Here is a 24,519-nt window from a genome sequence, read left to right on the forward strand (position 1 = left end):
ATTACATCAGCTTGCTCAAAATTTATCATGATAATGTTGTGGGCAAAAGACAGAACACTTAACTGATAAGGGAAAAAAAAGCCAATTAGTTTGATAAAAAGCACATGCTTGGGGCACTACACGGCTGAAAATAATGAACACTGGAGATGTATTTTTAGAAACAGGTCCTCTAAGAAGTCTGCCTGGCATGAGAGGATCTACCCAAGTGGTAGAAAGCCAGAGAGAACACGTCTGGGCAGACTGGATGGGCTATTTGGCCTTCATCTGCCACCATGTACTATGTTACTTGCATAATGTAGTTGTTTCATGAGTAGATAAAAATCAAAATTCAAACTGAAGGGTCAAGCATGGGACGACAGGGAAGATTTTTCCAAGCATTTTCACTGGGTCCTCATACAAGTGAAGGAGTCTTATATCACCCAAACAGGTACATTTTGCTCCAGGAGGCTCCAGAGCAAAACAGAATAACTCAAAATATCCACACAGGGCAGGAAGCAATGATGATAAAAATGCACCACAAATGTCAGTATGTAATAAAATGTCAAAATAACATTTTTCTAAAGTGTAGGGAAGTGCTGCTTGTTTTACATCATTTGTGGATTGCATGGTGTTATCCTTTTGAAGGTGTGGTCTCCAGAACTGTACACAGTATTCCAAATGAGGTCTCACCAGTGATCAATACAGGGCAATATCACCTCCCTTTTTCTGCTGACCATTCCTCTCCCTATTCTGCCAATCATTTTTCTGGCTTTTGCCAACCTTTTATCCACCTGTTTGGCCACCTTAAGATCATCAGATACAATCACCCCAGTTCCTGTTCATACACCAGATCAGTCCAGAGAAGTGAGTTTTGCATCCCTACCAGCAGATGGAGACAGAGAACTAAACACTTTTCAGGCACTGCTATTTAACCAAATGCGCCACCTGCAGCCCCTTAGTATTTCTCTGTCACCAGCAGATGGTAGAGGTACAAACCTGAAGTCAGATGAAGAGAAAAATTAGTTAGAATTAGAGCAGAAGAGAAGCTGAAAATTTGAGGAGATACTCCCGAAGGTGTTTGGAACTTTCGTGGGCCAGCTGTCAGGTTGAGCCGGGCGAGCAGGGGGGTTTGCAATCCTTGATAAGCTTTAGCCCACAGCAGCCAGGGGTCTGAAAACCAGGGGTCCTGGTTCCCTCTTTCCTCCTGAGGACTTCTTCCCTGTAGTGTCTCCAGCAGCAGGGAAGTATTTCTTTCTTCTGTAAGGGTTGCTTCTTTTTGCTGGCGTTGTCTTAAAAAAAAAAAAAACAGCCCAAAAAGGAGGGGACTTTTTCACCCATTCTCGACCTGCAAAAAGTCAAGGTGGTGCTGTGACTTTCCTGTGTTGTGCACGTCTGTCGCAGGCGGCTGCAACCTCTCATGCTCACCGCTTTTTTCCCTGCACTTCAATCATTGGGAGAATGGCGGCCTCCCGCCAACCAACGCCGACTTCCCCGGCATCCCCGGGACAGCGTGGGCACTGCCAACCGCCATCTTACTTCCGGCATCACCTAGGCACGCGCGTACGGCCTCCTTATGAATACGTCATGGCGGGAACCTTGGGGTGTTCCCTCCCGATGACATCAACACCGCTAGTGTACTTATACGGACTGGCCCATTGCTAAGATGAGTTAGCAAGGAGTTCTCTTGCTTGTTAAATCCGCTCTAACTTGGATCTTCCGTTTCAGACTACCTTCCTGGCAACTGGACGCTCTGAGTACCCGCTCCTCGGGGGCTCTTCCGCGTCTTGGCTATCCGCTCCTTGGAGGGCCCTCCTGCCAGGGACATCCTGACCCGCTCCTCAGGTATCTCTACTGGTACTTCCTTGTGTGAGTACATTCTCCAACTTCAATCATCTCTACTGAAGATTCCACGGTGTATCTCATCCTCGAGCCACTACCGTTCTTCAATCCATCCACGCTACTCTATCTGTGCCTCAGGATACTTAATCTACTACACTGGGTCTACAGCCTGGTTCCTGTATCACTAACCTCTGCCTTTTTAACTTCTATAGTACAGCTTCCTCGGCATATCTCACGCTGCGGGCCACTACCGGATCTGCACTCAAGAGGTATTTACATCAGCCTACAGGAATCCCCGGGTGTACCCCGCGCTGCGGGTCACTACCAGGACCTTCGTGTATACATCATCATCCTGACCACTGTATTTGTGTTTATCACATTTCCCGCTCCTCAAGTTATGTTCTATCTTTCTCCTTAATAAAGTCTCTCACAGCTCTGTCCTACGTCACTGAGACCACGCCCACCGACGGTGAGGCCCATAGGGCTCCTCCCTGTGAGTAGAGACATCTCTCACCTTGGCCCGGGGTTCACTAATTCATCAAAACCATAACATTCTAGTTTCGTTTGGTGACACTGTGAACGGTGATAGCTGCGGTCCATCAAGGAGAGTTTGTGGCCTCATTGGACTCAACTGAGGCTTACTTGCAAGTACCCATACTCACAGAACAGCAGAATTTCGTTGGCTGGTTCAGTATTTCCAGTTTGAGTCCTTCCCTTTGACTTTCATGAAGGTAATGGTTGGGGTGGCTGTGGCACTCTGGAAGGAAGGGGTTTTTGTTCATCCATAACTGGACGACTGCCTTATCTGAGAGGAATGTCATCAGTCTATTCGGAAGGTACTGAAGATGTTGCAGTCTCTGGGCTGTGTGGTGAACCTAGTCAGGAGGCACCTAGTTCCAACCCAGACTTTGGAATACCTGGGGTTAAGATTCGACATCAGACTGGGCAAGGTGTTTCTTACCTCAGAGAGGATTTTGAAGCTGCAGTCATAGGTGAACCAACTGCTGCAAATGCTGGTGGCCAGGGCCTGGGATTATCTACAGATTCTGGATTCTTTGGTATGTACATTGGATTTGATGCCATGGGACTTTACCCATATGCGTCCGCTCCAGAGAGCAATTCTGTCCCGTTGGAATTCATTGTCAGAGGAGTTTCATTGGGCCTTTTCGCTGCAGGGGTTTCCAGATCCATTTTCTCGTAGTGCTGGCACGACACAATTTGGAGAAGGGAGTGGATTGGAGGTACCAGACTGGATAGTGGTTGGGGGTGGTCTGTCAAGAATGAAAGGCCCAAGGGTATCCTGGTCTATCAATCATTTGGATATGAGGGCAGTGTGCAGGGTGCTGGTGGGATTCCTTCTTCAGGTTCGAGTGTGATTGGTAAGAGTGTTCTCAGACAATGCAGCAACAGTGGCCTAAAACAATCATCATGGCAGGTAAAAGAACCAAGCTGTGGCTCTGGAGGCTCAGCAGTTGTTTGCCTGGGAAAGCGATATCTAGAAGGGATTGCGTGATCTCCTATGGCTAGAGTGAACAACTTGCAGGTGGACACTTTCAGCAGGAGAATGGGAGTTGTCGACGGAGGCCTTGGATCTCATTCGGGCCAGGTAGGGCAGTTCCCAGCTGGATCTGATGGCATCGCGCAGCAATGCCAAAGCATCGCGGTACTTACCAGGTACTTGTGTCTTGGATTGGCCACTGCTGGAAACAGGATATTGGGCTTGACTGACCCTTGGTCTGACCCAGTAAGGCATATCTTTGGTTCTTATGTTCAGTCGCAGAAGAGAGATAGGAACCGAAGAGATCGATGCTCTGGTTCTTCTGTAGCCAACAGGAATTCGGCTGTATGTGTTCCCTCCTGGACCACTCGTAGGCCGAGTGTTGAGGTGCATAGGACAACTTCCAGGCATGGTGCTTCTAGAAGCACTAGAATGACCACAGAATCCCTGGTTTGCATATCTCATTCATCTCGCAGCGGACAGACCCATCTGACTGGTTCATTGGTCAAGCCTGCTCAGGCGAGGGCCTATTTTTTTGGATCAGGTGGATCACTTTTGTCTCGCAGCTTAGCTTTTCAGAGGAGGCACTTAAGATCTAAGGGATACCTGGAGTCGGTTGTAGCTACTTTCCTTCAGGCAAAGAGGCCTTCCACATCATTGGATTATGTCAGGGTGTGGAGATTGTTTTGGGTCCTGGTGTATGGAGGAGGGCCACGTTCCACTGCAGGTAGATGGTCAGCACATCTTGGCCTTTTTACAACAGGGTTTGTCTAACGGTCTGTCCTATAATTCACTTCGGGTACAGGTAGCAGCCTTGGGTTCCCTTCGGGAAATGTTGCAGGGAAAACCTTTAGCTTCTTATCCGGAAGTCATACATTTGCTCAAAAGGGCCAAGCATTTGTGGCTGCTGGTACAAAGGACGTATCCCTCATGGAATCTTAACTTGGTCTTGCGAGGGCTATGTGGTCCTCCATTTTGGCCTTTGCATAGGGCAACGCTGAAGGGCCTTATCTTGAAAGAGGGGCTTCTGATGGCGATTTGCTCAGCCAGAAAGATTTCAGATCTTCAGGTCTTTTCCTGCTGGGAGCAGTTTCTGAAATTTTCGGAGGATGGCATTTCTTTACAGACAGTGCCCTTGATTTTTGCCAAAGGTCATTTCTTCATTTCACATCAACTAGACGGTGGAAGTATCGGCCTTTCCAGATTTTGTGAGCGGAGGGCGCACTTGCATGGAAGCTTCGCCTTTTGGATGTGCGGTGGACCCTGATGCATTACCTTAAGGTCACTAATAGTTTTTGACATTTGGATCATCTATTTGTCTTGTTTGGGGGCACAAGCAAAGAAGCTGGGTGTCGAAAGCCACTATGGCTTGGTGATTAAAGGAGTCTATTATTTCGGCCTATATTTGTAAAGTCTGAAAGGTTCTGGAGGGATTGCAGGCACATTTTACTAGAGTGCAAGCAGCCTCTTGGGTGGAGTGTCAGTTGGTGCCGCTGCAGGAGATCTGTAGAGCTGCGACGTGGTCTTCCCTTCACACTTTCACCAAGCATTATCGCTTAGATGTGTGGACGCCAGAGGAGGCGAACTTTGGGGAGAGTGTTCTGCGAGTGGGTCTTTTGGGTTCCCACCCAGTGTAGGGGAGCTTGGGTACATCCCACTTATCTGGACTTATCTGGGGTATGAACGGAAAGGAAAATTGGTTCTTACCTGCTAAATTTTGTTCCTGGAATACCACAGATCATTCCAGAGACCTGCCCCTGGATTCTGTAAGACTATTATGGCTTCGATAGATGTTTTCTGCAGAGCTTATTTCTGTATATAGTTGGATCTTGCCCAGTATGGCAAACCTTATGTTCTAAATCTATCTTTTTCTGCCGTCATTTATTATGTTACTATGTTAATAAGGATGTGATTTGAAAACAAAACAAAATTTCAACAAAATTTCTGTTTTGTTTCCTTTCATTTTTAAAACAAAACAGAGGAAATTTCATTCCATTTTTTGTTTTTTTAAAGATGTAGGACCTGCCCTGAGATTGGCAACATCTTGCTATAGAGAACTGGCAGAGCAGGAGCAACTGGGGATAGTTCCTGCTCCCACTGCAGACCAAGTTTGGGGTAAGATGCTGGAGGGATCCAGAGGCCTGGAGGGAAATAGTAGCATTCCCAGGAAGGCTTTTTGTTAATTTTGGCAGCATGCCTTTTGTTTTTAGCATATGCCACATGTTCTAAAAATAAAATGAAACGAAAAGAAAAAAGAAATCGGAAACGAAAGGAAATGAAAAACTTGAATAACGAAATGATACATAAACAAAACGGAAAAAAGCCCTATTACATAAGTTAGAAGGGTGCATCTTTTTTTTTTCTTATTCTGATTAGAGTGCTACTATTATGTCAGAGTCTTATCAGTTGATCGTTAGTAGGTCTATTGTCTTATTTATTTGTTTGAATGTGTTATTGTATGTTTGTATGTGTTGAATTAATTTCATCTGGAGCAAGGGAGGGACAGGGATAGTGGGTAAGCAAAGAACTAAGAGCACTTTTATGACACTGCATGCCACGGCTAACTGGTTCCTCGCTGAATGCAAGTATCATTTGCAAGTCTTCCAAAATGTTCTCAGTTGTTCGATGTCTAAGTGGATATTAATCCCCAGGCGTCCCAGGTCATTTGTTTTCACCTACGGAGTTAATTGAATTTGTCTTGGGGGGGTTTTTTTCCCACTTATTATAGCTGTGCTGTTAACTCCATGAGTTTTTACGGCAGTGCCATAAACTTTTATTACATTTCCATAACTGTTGCGTTGACAGTTTTGAAAGGCAATAAAGCAAGGTAAAACGTTTCATGAAAAGTTGGTCTAACACTTCAGAGATTCAGTCTGAACATCAGCAACACAAGCTCGGTGTTATGAAGAGACTATTTTGAGGAGAGGGTTGCTCCCCATGAATATTCAATCCTTCTCTTCTCTGCTGAGCTAAGCCAGGGCGTCAACCGGTGTTAACAGCATTACCAATTTTAATACTGGAGACAGCTGTCCACTGAGACATAGACTGAGACCATCCGGTGGTAGAACACAAGAGCTGAGTCAGACCAAGGATCCGTCTAGCCCAGCATTCATTCTTCCACGAACTGATCTAAATCCCTTTTAAATCTAGCTATGATATGTGGATGACCACATTCTCAGGCAGCAAATTCCACAGTTTGATTTTGCACTGAGTGAAAGAAATACTTTCTCCAACTTGTTTTAAATGTGCTACCTGCTAGCTTCATGGTGTGTCCCCCTAGTCCTTGCACTATCTGAGGGGATGCTGTATTAAGGTGCAGCAAGCTGTTCGCACATGTCAGCGAGGGAACTTTATTCCTGACTTAACAAGGAGTTTTGTTCACAGAAAAAAGTGTGCACACAACCATTTGCTTACATGCGCACACAAATTAGAGCTCCTGCATGCAAAGCCCCTTGTTAATGGCAACATTAGCGATGACTCCCCAAAGCAGAGGATTGCATAGGCTCAAAACTTAACTCCTGGTCAGAGACGGAGTAAACTTCCTGAGGTCGACGTTAGTCTATGGGTCTGACTCTGGAGCTGGTGACGTGGGGTCCTGTATTCGGAATCTGCATGTAGACAGCCTGCTGCCTGCATAAATCAGGCTTTCTGGGCCTAAACTGCATTTCAAATGCAGAAAACAAGATTTGTGTGTAGAAATTCTGCCTTGGGCTCAAATCAGTTTTTCTGCACATAAATGACTCTCTTTTTTCCAGTTAAAATGTATTTATTTATTTATTTAACACTTTTTTATACCAGTATTCGTAGTTACATCATACCGGTTTACATTGGAACTGAAGGTGGAAATTACAATGTACGCTCAGCCTATGTAAAAGGACGGGCATGCATCTTAACCCGGATTTCTGCGCGCATTTTCAAATCAGCGCAGTTTTTTTAACTCCTGCTGCGTTAGCATGCCATTAACTTCATCAGGAGTTAATAAAATCTTTTAGCACATGCTTTAGGAAACTCTCTGCCGACTTTCAATGCACAGTTTTAATGCACGGCTTATCACATCGACCTGAAAAAAGAAAATAACCGTTCCATGTTTATCTGTTTCCCTCTACTCATGATTTTATAAGCCTCTATCAATCATATCATCTCCAAGCTTCATAGGGGAGCTGTTCCATCCCTGCTATTTTTGTTACCCTCCTCAGTTTGTTTTCTAGTCCCGCCATATGTTTTTTTGAACTAGGGTTATCCGAATGGCACACGATACTCGAGGTGTGGTAACACCTCAGATTTATAAAGAGGCATTGTGATATTCCCCAGTTTTGTTCTCCATTCTGCTCCAAATAATTTCTAACATTCCATTTGCCGTTTTAACCTTGACAGCATACTGAGCTAAGGATGCTAATGTACTGTCCTCCATCGCACCAAGATCCTTTGCCTGGGTGGTGACTGGAGTGGCCTAAGGATGAAAGAGTGGCCTGGAGGTTAGAACAATAGGCGGAGAACCAGGGAAACTAGAGTTAAAATCCCACTTCTCCCATTGACACTCTTCGGGCAAGCCACTGTATCTCCCATTGCGTCAGGTACACACTTAGATGGTAAGCTCTTTGGGGGGGGGGAACTTGTCATACCTATATTTCAATGGAAAAGAAGCTGAGGAACTAGGGTTCACAATATGGGGCTCTCAGAGGGGTAGATTCAGGAACAAGGTATTTTTTCATAGAGAGGGTGGTGGATGCCTGAAACGCCCTCCCAGAGGAGGTAGGGATGACAGGGGCAGTGACAGACTTAAAGAAGGCATGGGATAAACGCACAGAGGATCCCCAGTGGCAAGAGAGTGGTAATGAGGGCACTGGGCAGCCTTCACTGAGCGACAGCCGCAGCCCGGGGCAGCAGTGACACAGCCGCATGGTGCTTCCTGGAAGGCATGGGGGTTAACTTGCCTGGAGCGGCAGCTGCAGCCATAAAAAAGGGGACGCAAACAGGTTTGGAGGTTGGGTCCCATGCGGAAATTTTGATCCACTTTTGACTAAATGTGCCTAAAAATCACCGCTGGTCTTTATCTGCCGTTGTTTACTCGGGGCTCGTTCACCCTAGGCAAACCTTCGGTCCTGCACCCCTACTGGCGGCAGCTCCAGCACAGACAGCGCTTCCTCCTACTGATGGCGGTGGCTCCAGCACGGCGCTCCCTTCTACTGATGGCGGTGGCTCCAGCACGGCGCTCCCTTCTACTGATGGCGGTGGCTCCAGCACGGCGCTCCCTCCTACTGATGGCGGTGGCTCCAGCACGGCGCTTCCTCCTACTGATGGCGGTGGCTCCAGCACGGCGCTCCCTTCTACTGATGGCGGTGGCTCCAGCACGGCGCTCCCTCCTACTGATGGCGGTGGCTCCAGCACGGCGCTCCCTCCTACTGATGGCGGTGGCTCCAGCACGGCGCTCCCTCCTACTGATGGCGGTGGCTTCAGCACGGCGCTCCCTCCTACTGATGGCGGTGGCTTCAGCACGGCGCTCCCTCCTACTGATGGCGGTGGCTCCAGCACGGCGCTCCCTCCTACTGATGGCGGTGGCTCCAGCACGGCGCTCCCTTCTACTGATGGCGGTGGCTCCAGCACGGCGCTCCCTTCTACTGATGGCGGTGGCTCCAGCACGGCGCTTCCTCCTACTGATGGCGGTGGCTCCAGCACGGCGCTCCCTTCTTTGGCAGCATTGGCTGTAGTTGGGCCTTGTGCTGGCAGGATTGTTCCACACCCCCCCCACACCAGCACTGCCACCCTAAATTTTGGTGCCCCGGGCAACCACCTAGTTTGCCTCCTGGAAGCACCGGCCTTGCATTCACTATGTTCCTATGTTATCTTTAAAATAAAATGCTGTAAACCAGCTTCAGCTAAAATTAGAAGGGTGGACTAGAAACACAAATAATTAAAAGAACCCCGGGATTGCATACTTATAGCTAGCAGTATTTTTCCCTACGCGCATCACTTTACGTTTGTCCATATTAAATTTCATCTGCCATTTAGATGCCCAGTGCTCTGTTTCTGCTTTAACTGCTCTGAACACTTCTGTGCCGTCTGCAGATCCGGCCACCTCTGCTGCTGCCCCCGCTGGTAACCAGGAGCAGGGTTTGGGGGTCAGCACGCACCGACAGCCCAGGAAAGCTACACTACCAGTCAACCGCATGGGTTAGAAACGGGGACTGGTTCAGTCCTGATCCCGGGTCCTTACCATTCCACCCTGGGCCAGATCTGGGGCTTTTCGGAAACACGTTTAGCGGTTTCAAAATCCAAATTCTAGACGAAAGGGGACCTGGCCTTTACTTTAGCTGTTGTCGGTGTGGAGTCCGGGATTGCTAAGCCCTTATTTCGCACACCTCTTAACTTACTCTCACACCTTTCCTGCGTGCATCGTTTATCTCCACAGGCTCTGAAAGCATCTGAAATGCCTTATTGCAGGCCTGACCTGGCTTTGCCTGCCACTGATATTCTGCCACGGGTTTCGCATGGAGAAGGGTTCTGCTTTATTCCCCACCTTGCTGTGGGGGATGCGTCTGGGGCATGTGATCTGGGTCACCGCCTCTCCCCGGGAGGAGCCATCAGGAGGTGGTCTTGGCTGCAGACTGACCAAGAGAGGAGTTTGGGGAGCGGAAGACGGGTGGAAGAGTTTTGTGCTTTTGGATGATGGAAGGGCAACGCCCGGTGTCTGGAGAGGGCCGGGTGCCAGGGATTCTTTGCCTCCCTGACTATTCTACAGCAGCAGGGGGCTGAAGAGGGTGAAGATTTTTTTGGAAATCCTGTGTCCTTGGAGAGAAGCCTTTCTGGAGTATTCTGCTTTCAGGGTTATATTTTTGAACAAAGGGGTTTGCCAACATTTTTTCTAGCCCTTCTTCATGCTGGAGCTACAATCAGACCCTGGCGAATTTTGCTTTGATTTCGTTGATTACTGTTGCTAATTTTTTTTTTCTACGCTGACCTGGATTCTTATTTTCAAACTTCAGTAAACTTTTCTTTTGAAAACCATTACCGGTACCCCAAGTGGGCAGAAACTTTCCCTGGCCAGTGACCGCCGGATGAACCCCCAGCATTATAACTCCCCGGTTTCAGCTAACAAACCAAGGGGGAGGTCCTGCTACAGAAGCAGAGAAAGTCACACAGTCTCAGGCGTTCCTGTCTTGGCAGATTGGGAGCTATGGTTTTCTATGTTATTTTATCCAATCAGTCAGAAGCACAGACCCATCAACTCATTTCATATCCGGCACCAATCACCATTAGCAGATTTGCCATGATCATTTTAATAGGTAGAAAAGAATCAGACGAAGAGGCAAAAAAAAAAAAAAGAGAGAAAGAATGAATTTGATTTTCACATGTCCTTGCAGGCTACTCTGTATATTTTTATTAATTACTTCACCAAATTTGACTTGAAGCTTCTGTTTATCGGGCTGTCTAAAAGTGCTGCGGGGAGCAGACAGTTCTTAAGGAAGCCGGCAAGTTAGCAGAGTAGTAAGCCAAGACGTTAAGAGGCTTTAGTACAGCGTGCTGAGCAGAAGAGATGCAGGGTACAGACCTGCAGCTCCAGTGCATGCTGCTTAGGATCATTCTACCCAGAGCTGAAAATATGCATAGAAAACTTAGGCACCGGTCATAAAATTTTAGGAGTCAGGGACATTTTTTCCTTATTTTCTTTCTTGCTCTTTTTTCTTATTGTTGCTCTTTTGGTTTGGGTTTTTTTATTTGCTCTATTTTTTTTTTAAGTGTTTTATATTATTTTATTTCTTTCCTTTCCTTTTTTGTTTTTCTGATTTTTAGGCACAAGGTGACCTGGCTCTGATGATTTTTCCAGGCCTGATCATAAGAACATAAGAAATTGCCCTGCTGGGTCAGACCAAGGGTCCATCAAGCCCAGCATCCTGTTTCCAACAGAGGCCAAACCAGGCCACAAGAACCTGGCAATTACCCAAACACTAAGAAGATCCATTGCTACTGATGCAATTAATAGCAGTGGCTATTCCCTAAGTAAACTTGATTAATAGCCGTTAATGGACTTCTCATCCAAGAACTTATCCAAACCTTTTTTGAACCCAGCTACACTAACTGCACTAAACACATCCTCTGGCAACAAATTCCAGAGCTTTATTGTGCATTGAGTGAAAAAGAATTTTCTCAGATTAGTCTTAAATGTGCTACTTGCTAACTTCATAGAATGGCCCCTAGTCCTTCTATTATTCGAAAGTGTAAATAACCGAGTCACATCTACTCGTTCAAGACCTCTCATGATCTTAAAGACCTCTATCATATCCCACCTCAGCCATCTCTTCTCCAAGCTGAACAGCCCTAACCTCTTCAGCCTTTCCTCATAGGGGAGCTGTTCCATCCCCTTTATCATTTTGGTTGCCCTTCTTTGTACCTTCTCCATCGCAACTATATCTTTTTTGAGATGCGGCGACCAGAATTGTACACAGTATTCAAGGTGTAGTCTCACCATGGAATGATATAGAGGCATTATGACAGTTTCCGATTTATTAACCATTCCCTTCCTAATAATTCCTAACATTCTGTTTGCACACTGAACCGACGATTTTAAAGTATTATCCACTATGATGCCTAGATCCTTTTCCTTGGTGGTAACTCCTAATATGGAACCTAACATCGTGTAAGTAACTACAGCAAGGGTTATTTTTCCCTATATGCAACACCTTGCACTTGTCCACATTAAATTTCATCTGCCATTTGGATTCCCAATCTTCCAGTCTTGCAAGGTCCTCCTGTAATGTATCAAGGTCTGCTTGTGATTTAACTACTCTGAATAATTTTGTATCATCTGCAAATTTGATTATCTCACTCGTTGTATTCCTTTCCAGATCATTTATATATATATATATATATATATATATATATATATATATATATATATTGTACTCTGAAAGTGGGTTAAAGGATTATGTATGAACCGTGGCCTTATACCAGAGATTTCTCTTTAACATGGAGGATTAATCTTTCTGCTTTAGCCATGGTCATAATGTTTTCATATCCCCAACAGCTGTACATCACAATGGTGCCAGCAGCACTGGAGGATGGTGCCAAACTGACATCACTTTTTAAAGGGCCAGGATCCCGGTGAGTGGCACTGTTTCTATCCGTTTGGCAGGAATATCTGGAAAGGGGGTTAATTGGGGGTTGGGACAGGAGCTCCCTGACCCTGGCACTTTTATATAGGGAGAAGGGACGGATCCAGTCGGCTTCAGGCAGGTCCCAGTGCCAGGCCAGCTCGGGACAGGCCCTGGTGCCAGGCAGGCTGTTTTTTGCTTGGAAAGGCCAGTTATGCACACCAGAGGCCCTTTTTTTTTGGTTTTGAAGGTTATTTTAATGTATAATTTATTTTTTTTTGGTTTGTCAAATGAACTAAACCCACAAAAACATGAACTGATATATAAAAAAATGTAAAACAAATCCCTCTAAATGAAAAAGCGAACTGAACTGAAAATGTTGGGGCTCACAGTCCTACCCCAGGCTCCTCCGATGCCTACAACACAATGGCGCCGGTCACACCTCAGACAGGCATCGGAGTGATGTCACTTTGGTGCCGTTGACTGGGTCCAGCAGGGCCACTTTTAAATATCCAGGTGGCAGGGCAGGAGTGAATGAGCTTCACTTCCTACGGTTTTCATCTTTTTCATTCAGACCTGCAGGAAGTGGGAGCCAGGAAGGGAGGCCCCTGGCCCCAGCACAGGCTCCTGAGAGGGTGGCAGGAGCCCGGGGAGGCCCCAGATGGACCCGGCTCAGCCAAGCTGGGTAGGCCCAGGCCCTGGGCTTGATTTTTTATCTGCAGGATTTGGGGCCAGAGGGGCTTCGGTTCAGCCTAGAGAGGCCCAGCTGGGTTTAATCTTTGGGGATGGGAGTGGAGGTAAGAGGGCCTCAGGGTGGCCCCTTTTTTTGCATGGTTCAGAAACCGAAAATGACCTCATATGCCCTGTTTAACTCATTCATTTATAACAAATGCAGATCCCTATAAATTACCTTGTTGGTTTGAGTTTGAGCCATTGTCTATTAGTCAGTTTCACATGCTGATGGCTGTCCTTCCAGTTTTCTCTTGATTTAAAAGAAATTATTATAGAAAGGGGAAAAAAATCTCCCCAAAAAGTAAATCTCCATTATATTCCCCCTCTCAGCTTCATGTAGATGAATGCTCCGTACTTTCATCTTGCCTTAAAACAATGCTCCCATGGGTTGATTTGTATTTCTTTTCAACTAGCCAGCCCAGTACAGATCCGACCCTAGCAAAAAAAACATATCCTACTACAAAAATTTCATTGCTACAGATCTTTGGCATCACCCAAACCCTTGCTTGTTCTCCTACAGTGCTTAGACATCTCCAAGCAAGACTGCCAACAGTGCCAAACTGTGCTGAGGTGAGGACTCGGAATTCAAACTCATAAGACCTGGAACCCCAGCTAACTCCAGAAATACTCCGCTCTCCTGCCGAAGGCACTGATTCTGCCACAGTGACAAGAGGTTTCCCCTATCTGCCTGTTACTGAAACTGGTTGCAGATTATCTAGTGCAGCACAGCCAACCCTACTCATATTACGTTCGGGTACCTACAGTACCCGAATGTAATACGCTTTTGAAGTGCTGAAAAGCAGAATATAAAAATCTAAAATAAATAAATACGCAGTGGCTTCCAATACCACATCAAGGTCTGCGGTTGCCCCCGCCTATGACGGCACTAAATTCCTTGGATGGTGAGGCGCATCCCTTCTAAGGTAAAGAACCAGAATATTTTTGATGGGCCCTGGAATACCTTCCCCTTTAACTGAAATGACCTGCTTCTCAGTTTAGCTAAGCTCTCCTAATCACACTAATGTTGATATGGGCATTGTGATCAAGAGGCTACCAGGATGGGATAAGAAGCAACAAAGGCGCTTATAAAACCTCCGGACAGACCAGATACCTTTTTCATCTGGGAATTCAATTCAAAACTATTACAGAACCCCAGAACACACTAAAGAGCTCTGACTCCCCATGAAAACAAAGCACATCAGATCATAGTTTTTTTTTTAAATGTTGCTCCCCCCAGCCTCTACAGTTCTAACTTTGAATACTGCCGAATTAAAGGTTTTCTAACTTTCAGAAGATACCAGAACGATCAATTTGCTTGAAGTTCAGAAAAACACTTCGGATGCAGCCTGATGGCCCTGCATGTTCACCCTTCCTTCTTTAAGAGGGGGCTGCACCTGCTGAGTTTTGGGTTCTGACCCAGAAGTTGAAATCCACTGCCCCCTCCCCCCTCCTCCCCAGTGAGCTAACACCATGCTAACACACACATGCGTGTGCACACACATGCGTGTGCACACGCGCTCCATTCATTGCGGTACAGAGGAGTCAAGGAGGCGGAGTCGGCCTATTCCCTTTGGGTGGTCCCGGGGGGGTCAGTATTTGCAGTTCAGTTGCTCTGGGCGGTAATAAGGGGGGGAGAACAATGACAGCATAAAGATGGAAAATGAAAAGACAGTCAGCCTTACCTTTTTATTGCTTTGTAGCAAATGATGATAAGTACAAAGAGGAACCCTAACGTGGCACAACATACTGCGATGATTATCACCAGGTCTTGCCACCAGGTGTCTTCTGCGGGGCAATGAGGTTGGAGAACTGGACAAGAAAATACAAGAAAATCCAATAAAAAAACAAACAACAAATCAATGCAGTAAACACCTTCTAATTAATTTTTTTTTCTTTATTTGTGGAAATAATGAGTGCAGTTGCACTAGAAAGCCCAGGATGCTTTTAATCAATGAGCTGCCTGCCAGGTAATTAGATCCCAACCTGCTGGTTCATCGCTCTTCAGAGGAACTTCATGATACAGCAAGAGATCTGTTTACTTAACTGAGGGAGGGGGGGGGGAGGGGATTCAGACATTTATTTTTTAAGCAGGAGGTTTAACACTGCTGCATTGACCATGGTCCCCAGGGGTGGCAGGGCGGTAACCTCCCCACGCTGTGCAGATTTTGGGCTTCCAGGCCTTGGCTCACAGCTCAGACCCCGCAGTGAACCCGGACGTAGCGGCAGGAAGCGCTGGAGACAACGCCTGCCACATCAGCCCTCATCTGCTGGCTTTCTGGATGCCGGCGCGGGGGGCACAGGACAATTGCCCCAGTTCTCCCCCTCTAACCTTCCCAAGGATGGTCCTGGGTTAAGTCACCCAAATCTGAGTCTAGAGCTATGATGAGCAGACACTGGGAAGAATCAGCACAAATATTCTAATTTCTATGCTATGTTGGGAATATTCAGCCTCAGGAGCCCAAATAGTGGTGAACAGGGCAATACTGAGCATAGAGGGCAGGTTTCAAAGGGCTGCTACGAGTTACAAATGTCACAAGCGCTATTAACTTTAGGGACATTTTCAAAGACAGAGAGTACCCGCGCTGACTATGCCCTGCGGCAACAATTAGGAAGGGTGAAATATGTCCGAGTACTTTGTGCATGTTATTTGTGCAAGTGGCAGGGCTGGAGAGGGAGGCCCCACAAAATAGCAAGTGCACATTTGAAAATCTAAAATACGCGCATTGATTTCCTCCCCCTGACCTGAAGACGCTCACTGGACATAAGAACATAAGAACATGCCATGCTGGGTCAGAGCGAGGGTCCATCAAGCCCAGCATCCTGTTTCCAACAGTGGCCAATCCAGGCCATAAGAACCTGGCAAGTACCCAAAAACTAAGTCTATTCCATGTAACCATTGCTAATGGCAGTGGCTATTCTCTAAGTCAACTTAATAGCAGGTAATGGACTTCTCCTCTGAGAGCAATGCCTCTTTTTCCAGGGGTGAAAAAAGTGCGTGATGCTCTGGAACCCGCCAGCACCTTTAGCCACGTATGAGAAGGGAGGGTTCCATTCAGGCCATTTTACCCGAGAAAATGCCAATTTCCCTGCCTTGGAAAATTGTCCATCCTCTGGGTAAGTTTTTGAACGTCGCACATAGGGCACCGACCTTCCCATATCCCCTACCCCACCCCAGCCCCTGCCAGCCACACACAGTTAGTGAGTGCTTCTTTTTATGGGCACTGAATCTATCCAGACAAAAGGGGGGAGGCAATGGGGGGGGGGGGGGGGGGCTAACCTGTAGCCAGTGGGCGCACAGAACGAGCACGCTCTAGCTAAAGTTACACGCATCAATCTGGTCTGAACAATCACAGCCCTAACTTTTCCCACGTAAAGTTCTGCATGGGGTATTTTCACAGGCCAACTCTCACTGAATAGCCAGGAATAGTCACTCACATTGTCTTTCCCTGGATATTTCTGCCACTCGCTGGCTCTCTGAATGTTGGCCTGCAGATATATCACCTTTCCTCCTCGCCTGGACCCTATAACCACTTCCCCTGCCCCGTGTTCTGGCCCCTGTCCTCCCTCGCCCCTTTCTGTTGCCTCCTCTGCCCCTTATCCAAAGGAACTGATATGCTCGAACTGCTTATTTAAATTAGCTGCTGAATCAGCACCCCATGCTAATCAATTGTTTTTTTGCTATTTTGCATTACTCCTTAGTAGCGTTATGTTAAACTAATTCTTTCTCTCTTAATTGTCCTGAATTGTACACCCTGTTTATTGTAACTTTCTTTCTTCTAGTTAAATGGTTTCCCCTGCTTCTGCTGTAAACCGGTACGATAAGACTCTGTCTTGAGCATCGGTATATTAAAAGAATTTAAATAAATAAATAAATATATGTAATACGTGTAGGCATAAGCAGCAGGGACAAAGACAGTGCACATGAAAAACCCGCTGAGGGGTGCACCCACGTGGGCTTGAAGGAGGTTTGGGCAGTGGCCTCCGGTCTCCCCGTGGCCAAAGACTCATGAGGTACGGCCACAGTCACCAGACAGAGAATCTCTGCATAAAACACATGACTGGGATGGCTCCATGAGCTGGGTATGGCCCCAGGGGACAGCAAATGCTGGAGAAGGGCGGGCCATAAAAAGCCCCAAGGGGTCGCAAATGTTTTCTGGATGTCTGCTGGTATTACTACATTATTTGTGGAATTTTAAAAAATAAAGCTCCCACTCTGCCCACAAGTAAAGTGCTATCAACCATCCTGATGAAAATGCCTGCCTGGCTCAATGGTAAATGTTTTACATAAAGTATCTTGTTCTATAATACGGCCTGACAGCTGGGCTCTGTAATTCTCCAGGGTAGAAGCAGCAAGTCATAAAACATAAGAACATAAGACATTGCCATACTGGGTCAGACCAAGGGTCCATCAAGCCCAGCATCCTGTGTCCAACAGAGGCCAAACCAGGCCACAAGTACCTGGCAAGCACCTAAACATTAAATAGATGCCAAGGTACTAATGCTGGCAACAAGCAGTGGCTATTCCCTATTGCTTAATAGCAGTTTATGGACATCTTCTCCAGGAACTTATCCAACCTTTTTTAAACCCAGCTACACTAACTTCATTAATCACATCCTCTGGCAATGAATTCCAGAGCTTAATTGTGCAGTAAGTGAAAAATAATTTTCATAGATTTGTTTTAAATGTGCTACTTGCTAACTTCATGAAGTGCCCACTAATCCTTGAATTATCCAAAAGAGTAAATAGCCAATTCACATTTACCTGTTTAAGTCCTTTCATGATTTTGTAGACCTCTATCATATCCCCCCCTCAGCCGTATTTTCTCCAAGCTGAACAGCCCAAACCTCTTTAGCCTTTCTTCATAGGGGAGCTGTTTCATGCCTTTTATTATTTTGGTTGCCCTTCTCAGTACTTTCTCCAGGCAACTATATCTTTTTTGAGATGCGGCGACCAGAATTGTACACAGTATTCAAGGTGCGGTCTCACCATGGAGCAATACAGAGGCATTAAGACATCCTAATAATTCCTAACATTGTTTACTTTTTTGACCACTACAGCACACTGAGCCATCAATTTCGATGTAATATCAACTATGATGCACAAATCTTTTTCCTGATGGCAATTCCTAATATGGAACCTAACATCGTGTAACTATAGCATGGGTTATTTTTCCCTATATGCAACACCTTGCACTTGTCCACATTAAATTTCATCTGCCATATGGAGGCCCAATCTTCCAGTCTTGCAATGTTCTCCTGCAATTTATCACAATCTGTTTGTGATTTACCTACTCTGAATAATTTTGTATCATCTGCAAATCTGATCACCTCACTCATTGTATCCGTTTCCAGATCATTTATAAATACATTAAAAATCACACTGGTCCAAGTTACAAATCCCTGAGTCTCTCCACTGTTTACCTTTTTCCACTGTAAAAACAGATCATTTAATCCTACTCTCTGTTCCTGTCCTTTAACCAGTTTGCAATCTACAAAAGGACATCACCTCCTATCCCATGACTTTTTAGTTTTCTTAGAAGCTTCTAATGAGGGATTTTGTCTAATGCCTTCTGAAAATCCAAATACACCATATCTATCTGTTCACCACATGTTTATTAACCCTTTCACAAAAATGTAGCAGATTTGTGAGGCAAGATTTTCCTTGGGTAAATCCATTCTGGTTGTGTCCCATTAAACCATGTCTTTCTATATGTTCTGTGATTTTATTCTTTATAATATTTTCCACGATTTTTCCGGCACTGAAGTCAGGCTCACCAGGCTATAGTTTCCCGAAATACCAGTGGAGCCCTTTTTAAATATCGGGGTTAGATTTGTCACCTTCCAGTCTTCAGGTACAACAGATGGTTTTTATGATAGGCTACAAATTACTTGTAATCAGGTCTGAAATTTTATTTTTTAGTTCTTTCAGAACCCTTGGGTGTATACCATCTGGTCGAGGTGATTTGCTACTTTTCAGTTTGTCAACCTGGCCTACCACATCTTCCAGGTTCACTGTGATTTGGTTCAGTTCATCTGAATTGTCATCCTTGGAATGGGTATCTCCCCAACATCCTCATCAGTAAACACCGAAGCAAAGAATTCATTTAGTCTTTCCACAATGGCCTTATCTTCCCTAAGTGCCCCTTTAACCCCTCGATCATCTAACGGTCCAACTGACTCCCTCACAAGTTTCATGCTTCGTATATTTTTTAAAAATATTTTATTATGAGTTTTTGCCTCCATGGCCAACTTCTTTTCAAATTCTCTCTTAGCCTGTCTTATCAATATTTTACATTTAACTTGCTGATATTTGTGTTTTTTCCTATTTTCTTCGGATGGATTCTTCATCCAATTATTGAAGGCAGATGTTTTGGCTAAAAGTCAGTCTCATCCCGTCCTTCCTCAATTGAATAAAGTGGGAGTGAACTGGTAGCCAGCTCGGAAAAATCATGAAAGACAGGTCATTTCTAAATTACAGTCCTAACTAGATTCCTCACAATATGAACTTGCCTACACTCTGGGTCTATTGCTTCATCTTTCTTTGTCTTATTCCTAAGCCTCCTTTGTTTTTGGTTCAAACATCTCTTTTTTGCTGTAGACAGAGACATATTGATATAGAATATACAGCCAGATTATATCATACTAAAATGTATGTTCCTTCCATCTTAATACTGATATGTGTATCCCTTGCACTCTTTGTACGGGCAACTTACCCTGAAGAAGACTCTAAGCATGGAGTCGAAATAAAGCTTTGGCTTCTAATATGTTTCTGGGCTCTAAATTAGTTGTGATGTGAGAGCCAGTGTCTAGATGTTGCTGGTTATGGCACCCCGTTTTTAAGCCACTTCAGCCCGGATAGACAGAGACTGATATTTCATTATTTGCTCTGGATTGGACCTTCCACGGACTGAACGGTTTTATTGTTATTATTATTAATAATATCATGGCCACAGTCCTTATTTCAGTGCCGTCCTCTTCCAGGCCCAGGCTTCAGTTATTCATGTGACATTCACACCTTACAGGATACGCGTCAGTGCGATGTCTACATGCCTTTCTGATGATGGCAAGCGAAGCCGCGCTCCGGCTTAGGACGGACTACGTGGGGGGAATAAAAAAAAGCGCTTTCAGAATCTTTAAAAAAAAACCCCAAAAAACCCTTTTAACATCTACTACAAATACAATAAGAATCAAGACTATAAGGTGAGATCTTAACAGCTTTGTACTGTTTGACTGCCAAGGAAAATGTCTAACATAGTAACAAAGGAGATAACAGCAGATAAAGGTTAATTGGCTGGGCTTCTGGTAACTACTGCTGAGGATATATCCCAGCTGCCAGCCACAGAAGCTGGACTGCTTGCTCCTTATCTAAGTCACTTTTCGTCATCTTCCTCTTTGGGTCCCCTACCATCCTGACCCTTCCTCCCCCCCCCCCCCCCCCCCCCGCGTCTTACCACCCAGTTTGGCAACAATCTTAGTAGCGACCGAAACAAAATTTTAGCGGCCCTTCTCTGAACGGCTTCCATGCTTCCGGAGGGCAGGTTTCCAAAGATTTTTATCCAGGTAATCGCCCTTCCCCCCTCTGCAGCTAAAATTTCCCTCGGCCTGCCTCCACGGCGCGGGGTACTTTTGCCCTGCGCCACAGAGGGGCAGGGCCAACCAGGACCACACATGGGGGAGCGCGTCCTTGAAAATCGCCGCGCGGCCTTGAAAATCCCAGTGCGGACCTTGCATCTTCAAAACCTGTGAGCGGTAAAACTCGCCCACGGGGCGCTGCCCTTTTGAAAATGTACTCGCAGGCCCGCAGATACAATGTACCCCCAGACATTTCCTGAAACTGGCCCCCTCAATGTCCTTGCAGAGGTGCAGCAGCCACCACAAGTGACTTATAGGGAGGGATTATCATCTTCTTTTCTCCTGTTAATGAGGCTTCTACTTATGCAACCCAGCAGAACGTTAATCCTTCCCCGCTGCTTTATTACATTGTCAGGTCATCGGAGATAATTACTCCTACATCTCTTTATGATAGTTCCAGTTCTTGGCCTTCTAACTGAAGCACGGCTAATGGATTTTTGCATCCCCCAAATGCAGGATTTTACACTCTTTTTTTTTCCACACGGAAGCTCAATTTCCCAAGCCCCTGACCATTCTTTCAGTACTTCAAATCTCTTTTTGTTTCTTTTAACCCTTTTGGCCTGGTCTGCTCTGTTACAGTGTTTTGTATCATCTGCATACAAACATATTTTTCCCTAAAGTTCCTCAAAAATGTCATTAATAAAGATATTGAAAAGAACCAATCCCGCTCCCGAGCCTTGGAGTAGCCTACTGATCACTCTGGGATCAATTTTCAAAGGATTTGGGCACCCAACCTAGGGAGTTAGGCTTTTAAATAGACCTCTCTTAAAACTGGCAAGGGATGACTGCCTAAATCTAGGTGCCAACAACAGGCTCTTAGGCAGTGATATGTGGCAACCTAGGGGGATCTATGAATCACAAGCACCTTATGAGAATTTCTGAGGATTTTATGAGAAATTTGCAAAGAAGAATCCTGCGAAGGGATGCTAGTACTAATGAAATTTGGCATGAAGAGTGACTGAGAGAACAGGGATTTTTGAGAACCAGATTAAGATCTAAATGCTATGCTAAAGGAAGACGAAGTGTAACGTACGTTTATTTTGCACTGCTGCTTATCTTTGCTGTTAATCCTGTAACTCATCCTTTTTGATGATTTTTATTATTATGAATTGACTGCTGGTAACCCCAGAAGAATAAAGGTTATAATTTTCAAATATAAAGTCCAAGGTCATGGATTTGATGTATGAATCTGCCAACCTAAGGAAGAGGAGATTGAAGATTTTGGGTGTAGGTGTGCAGTCAGATGATCACAGAGGGGAAATGGAGGAGTTTAGCATTTTTCTCTGTCCAGCATGAGAAAATATTGCCCTTAGCCTCTGGGCAGGCGCAATCCTCCATCTACTTGATCAAAGAGTTATTTCGCACCCACAAGAACTGGTACCATTACCACAAAACCCCCAGCATCAAACCCCTTTTATTTTTTGTGCCCTGACTAGGAGTTACACTAGTAATGCTACTTTAAACTGCTTTACCATATACAAATTTAATCTGAAAGTCACTCTGTATAGTACAATATGGCTGCGGAAAGACTCTGAAGGATTTATATAATTATGTTGTGTTTGTGCCATAATCTTGGCAGGCTCTTATATACAATGGGACTACCAGCGTGCAGGTTTTTGTGCATCATTGAGATTACCACGACTGAAAGCTGCCTCCGCACCTTGAGAGTACAGTACCAACAATGCCATGTACACTTTTTTACTGTTACTAGGCTTGGATTAAGACTCTCTTTAATGCGCTTTACTTACTGGGAAAATACACTTCAGCTCTTGGGTACGTACTGCATGTTTTAAAGCCACACTGATGTAAGACAGAGAAATTGACTTGAACCCGCTGAAGTCAAGTGTACAGGAAGAAGGCGGCTTTGCACTTTCTTCTGTCAGCATTACGACCTGCCGCTATATGGCAGGGGGGTGTGGGGAGTGCAGGAAGCAGCGGGCAGAGTGCAACATTATGGATCTCCTTGGTCTTCTCCCATTTTTAATCTGGGAGTAACATGAACATAGGAATGGCCAAAGTGGGTCAGAGCAATGGTGTATGTAACCCAGCATCCCAGTCGTGAGCAGCAGGTAATTTATTTTTTTATTATTCAAAAATTAACAGAATGTCAAATCTTGTGGTACGTAACCAGCAAAAAGCAATATCAATAACAACAGACCGTAAGAACAGACAGCGCTATGCTCAGATTTGATTCAGTATATACCCACCCTCCTTCCCCTCCCCTCCCCATCTACCTCCCATGCATCCGCTACCTGGAACTGCGTATATAATAAAAAGGAAGAAATCAGAGCGACCCACCGGCGAAATAAACGAGGTAATTCTGGGTATTAGAATAATATAAAAAAACTAAATAAAAAAAGGAAAAACAAAGTAAATGATGCTCCTTTAAGTGTCAACTATTACTTGAGCTGAATATACCAATGTAGAAAGGGCTCCCATATTTGCACATGTGAGGCTACCTTACATTCCTAATAGCTAGGAGGTAGCTCATATAATGTAAAGACTAGAGCCTCTGGAGAGATGAGGTCCGAGTTGGGACAGCTTCCCGTTTCCAGTATGCAGCCACTTATTTCTGAGCAGCACACAATATATGTGGTTCACCATAAATTTCACAGCAAAAGGTCAAGTATTCGGATACAAAGAAAGAAGATATACACCAGATTCAAAAGGAGAAGTCACAAGGGTCATTTCCGTAATCATCATCTCAGTCCATTTCCAAAAGGATAAGAGCTTTGGAGAAGTGCACCCGATATGATAAAACGGCCCCACAAGACCACAGCGCCTCCAACATGTATCCGGATAACCGGGGCAGATTCTGTGTAGTTTTTGAGGCGTAATGTACCATCTGTATAAAATTTTATAATTAGTTTCAACAGTATTCACAGAAATTGAACTTTTTGCTGTCGCCAAATAACAATCCTCCCAACTCTAGCTTTCCAAATTAAATTCACAATTTTACAGATATTATCTGCTGCTTGTCTACCTGGTATAAATCCAGATTGGTCCATATAATCCAAATCCGGTAACACTCTATTTAATCTGGATACCAAAACCTTAGCTAAAAGTTTCGAAATCTAGATTCAATAGCAAGATTGGTTGATAGGAACCACATAATAATAATATAAGAAATTGCCATGCTGGGTCAGACCAAGGGTCCATCAAGCCCAGCATCCTGTTTCCAACAGTGGCCAATCCAGGCCATGAGAACCTGGCAATTACTCAAACACTAAGACAATCCCATGCTACCGATGCAATTAATAGCAGTGGCTATTCCCTAAGTAAACTTGATTAATAGCCATTAATGGACTTCTCCTCCAAGAACTTATCCAAACCTTTTTTGAACCCAGCTACACTAACTGCACTAACCACCTCCTCTGGCAACAAATTCCAGAGCTTTATTGTGCGTTGAGTGAAAAAGAATTTTCTCCGATTAGTCTTAAATGTGCTACTTGCTAACTTCATGGAGTCCCCCCTAGACCTTCTATTATTTGAAAGTGTAAATAAGCGAGTCACATCTACTCGTTCAAGACCTCTCATGATCTTAAAGACCTCTATCATATCCCCCCCTCAGCCGTCTCTTCTCCAAGCTGAACAGCCCTAACCTCTTCAGCCTTTCCTCATAGAGGAGCTGTTCCATCCCCGTTATCATTTTGGTTGCCCTTCTCTGTAAAACCGTTATTCCCGCACACGCAAAGAGGCAGGTAAAACAGCGTCTTGCAACAAAGCACTGTATAAACATTGTAAAGTGGG

The 24,519-nt window shown here is 45.1% G+C and overlaps 1 protein-coding gene across 3 annotated transcripts in view; it reads right to left on the reverse strand.

The window, feature by feature from the left end:
• Positions 1-24,519, reverse strand: part of PRIMA1 (proline rich membrane anchor 1) — a 104,065-nt gene that overhangs the window by 16,507 nt on the left and 63,039 nt on the right. For all 3 annotated transcript variants that reach the window (XM_029597857.1, XM_029597855.1, XM_029597856.1), the window contains exon 4: positions 14,820-14,946. In XM_029597857.1, coding sequence (XP_029453717.1) covers positions 14,820-14,946 — 127 coding nt within the window. The remainder of the gene's footprint in view (positions 1-14,819; positions 14,947-24,519) is intronic.

Source organism: Rhinatrema bivittatum, chromosome 4 (genome assembly GCF_901001135.1).
Source record: "Rhinatrema bivittatum chromosome 4, aRhiBiv1.1, whole genome shotgun sequence".
Lineage (NCBI taxonomy): Eukaryota > Metazoa > Chordata > Amphibia > Gymnophiona > Rhinatrematidae > Rhinatrema > Rhinatrema bivittatum.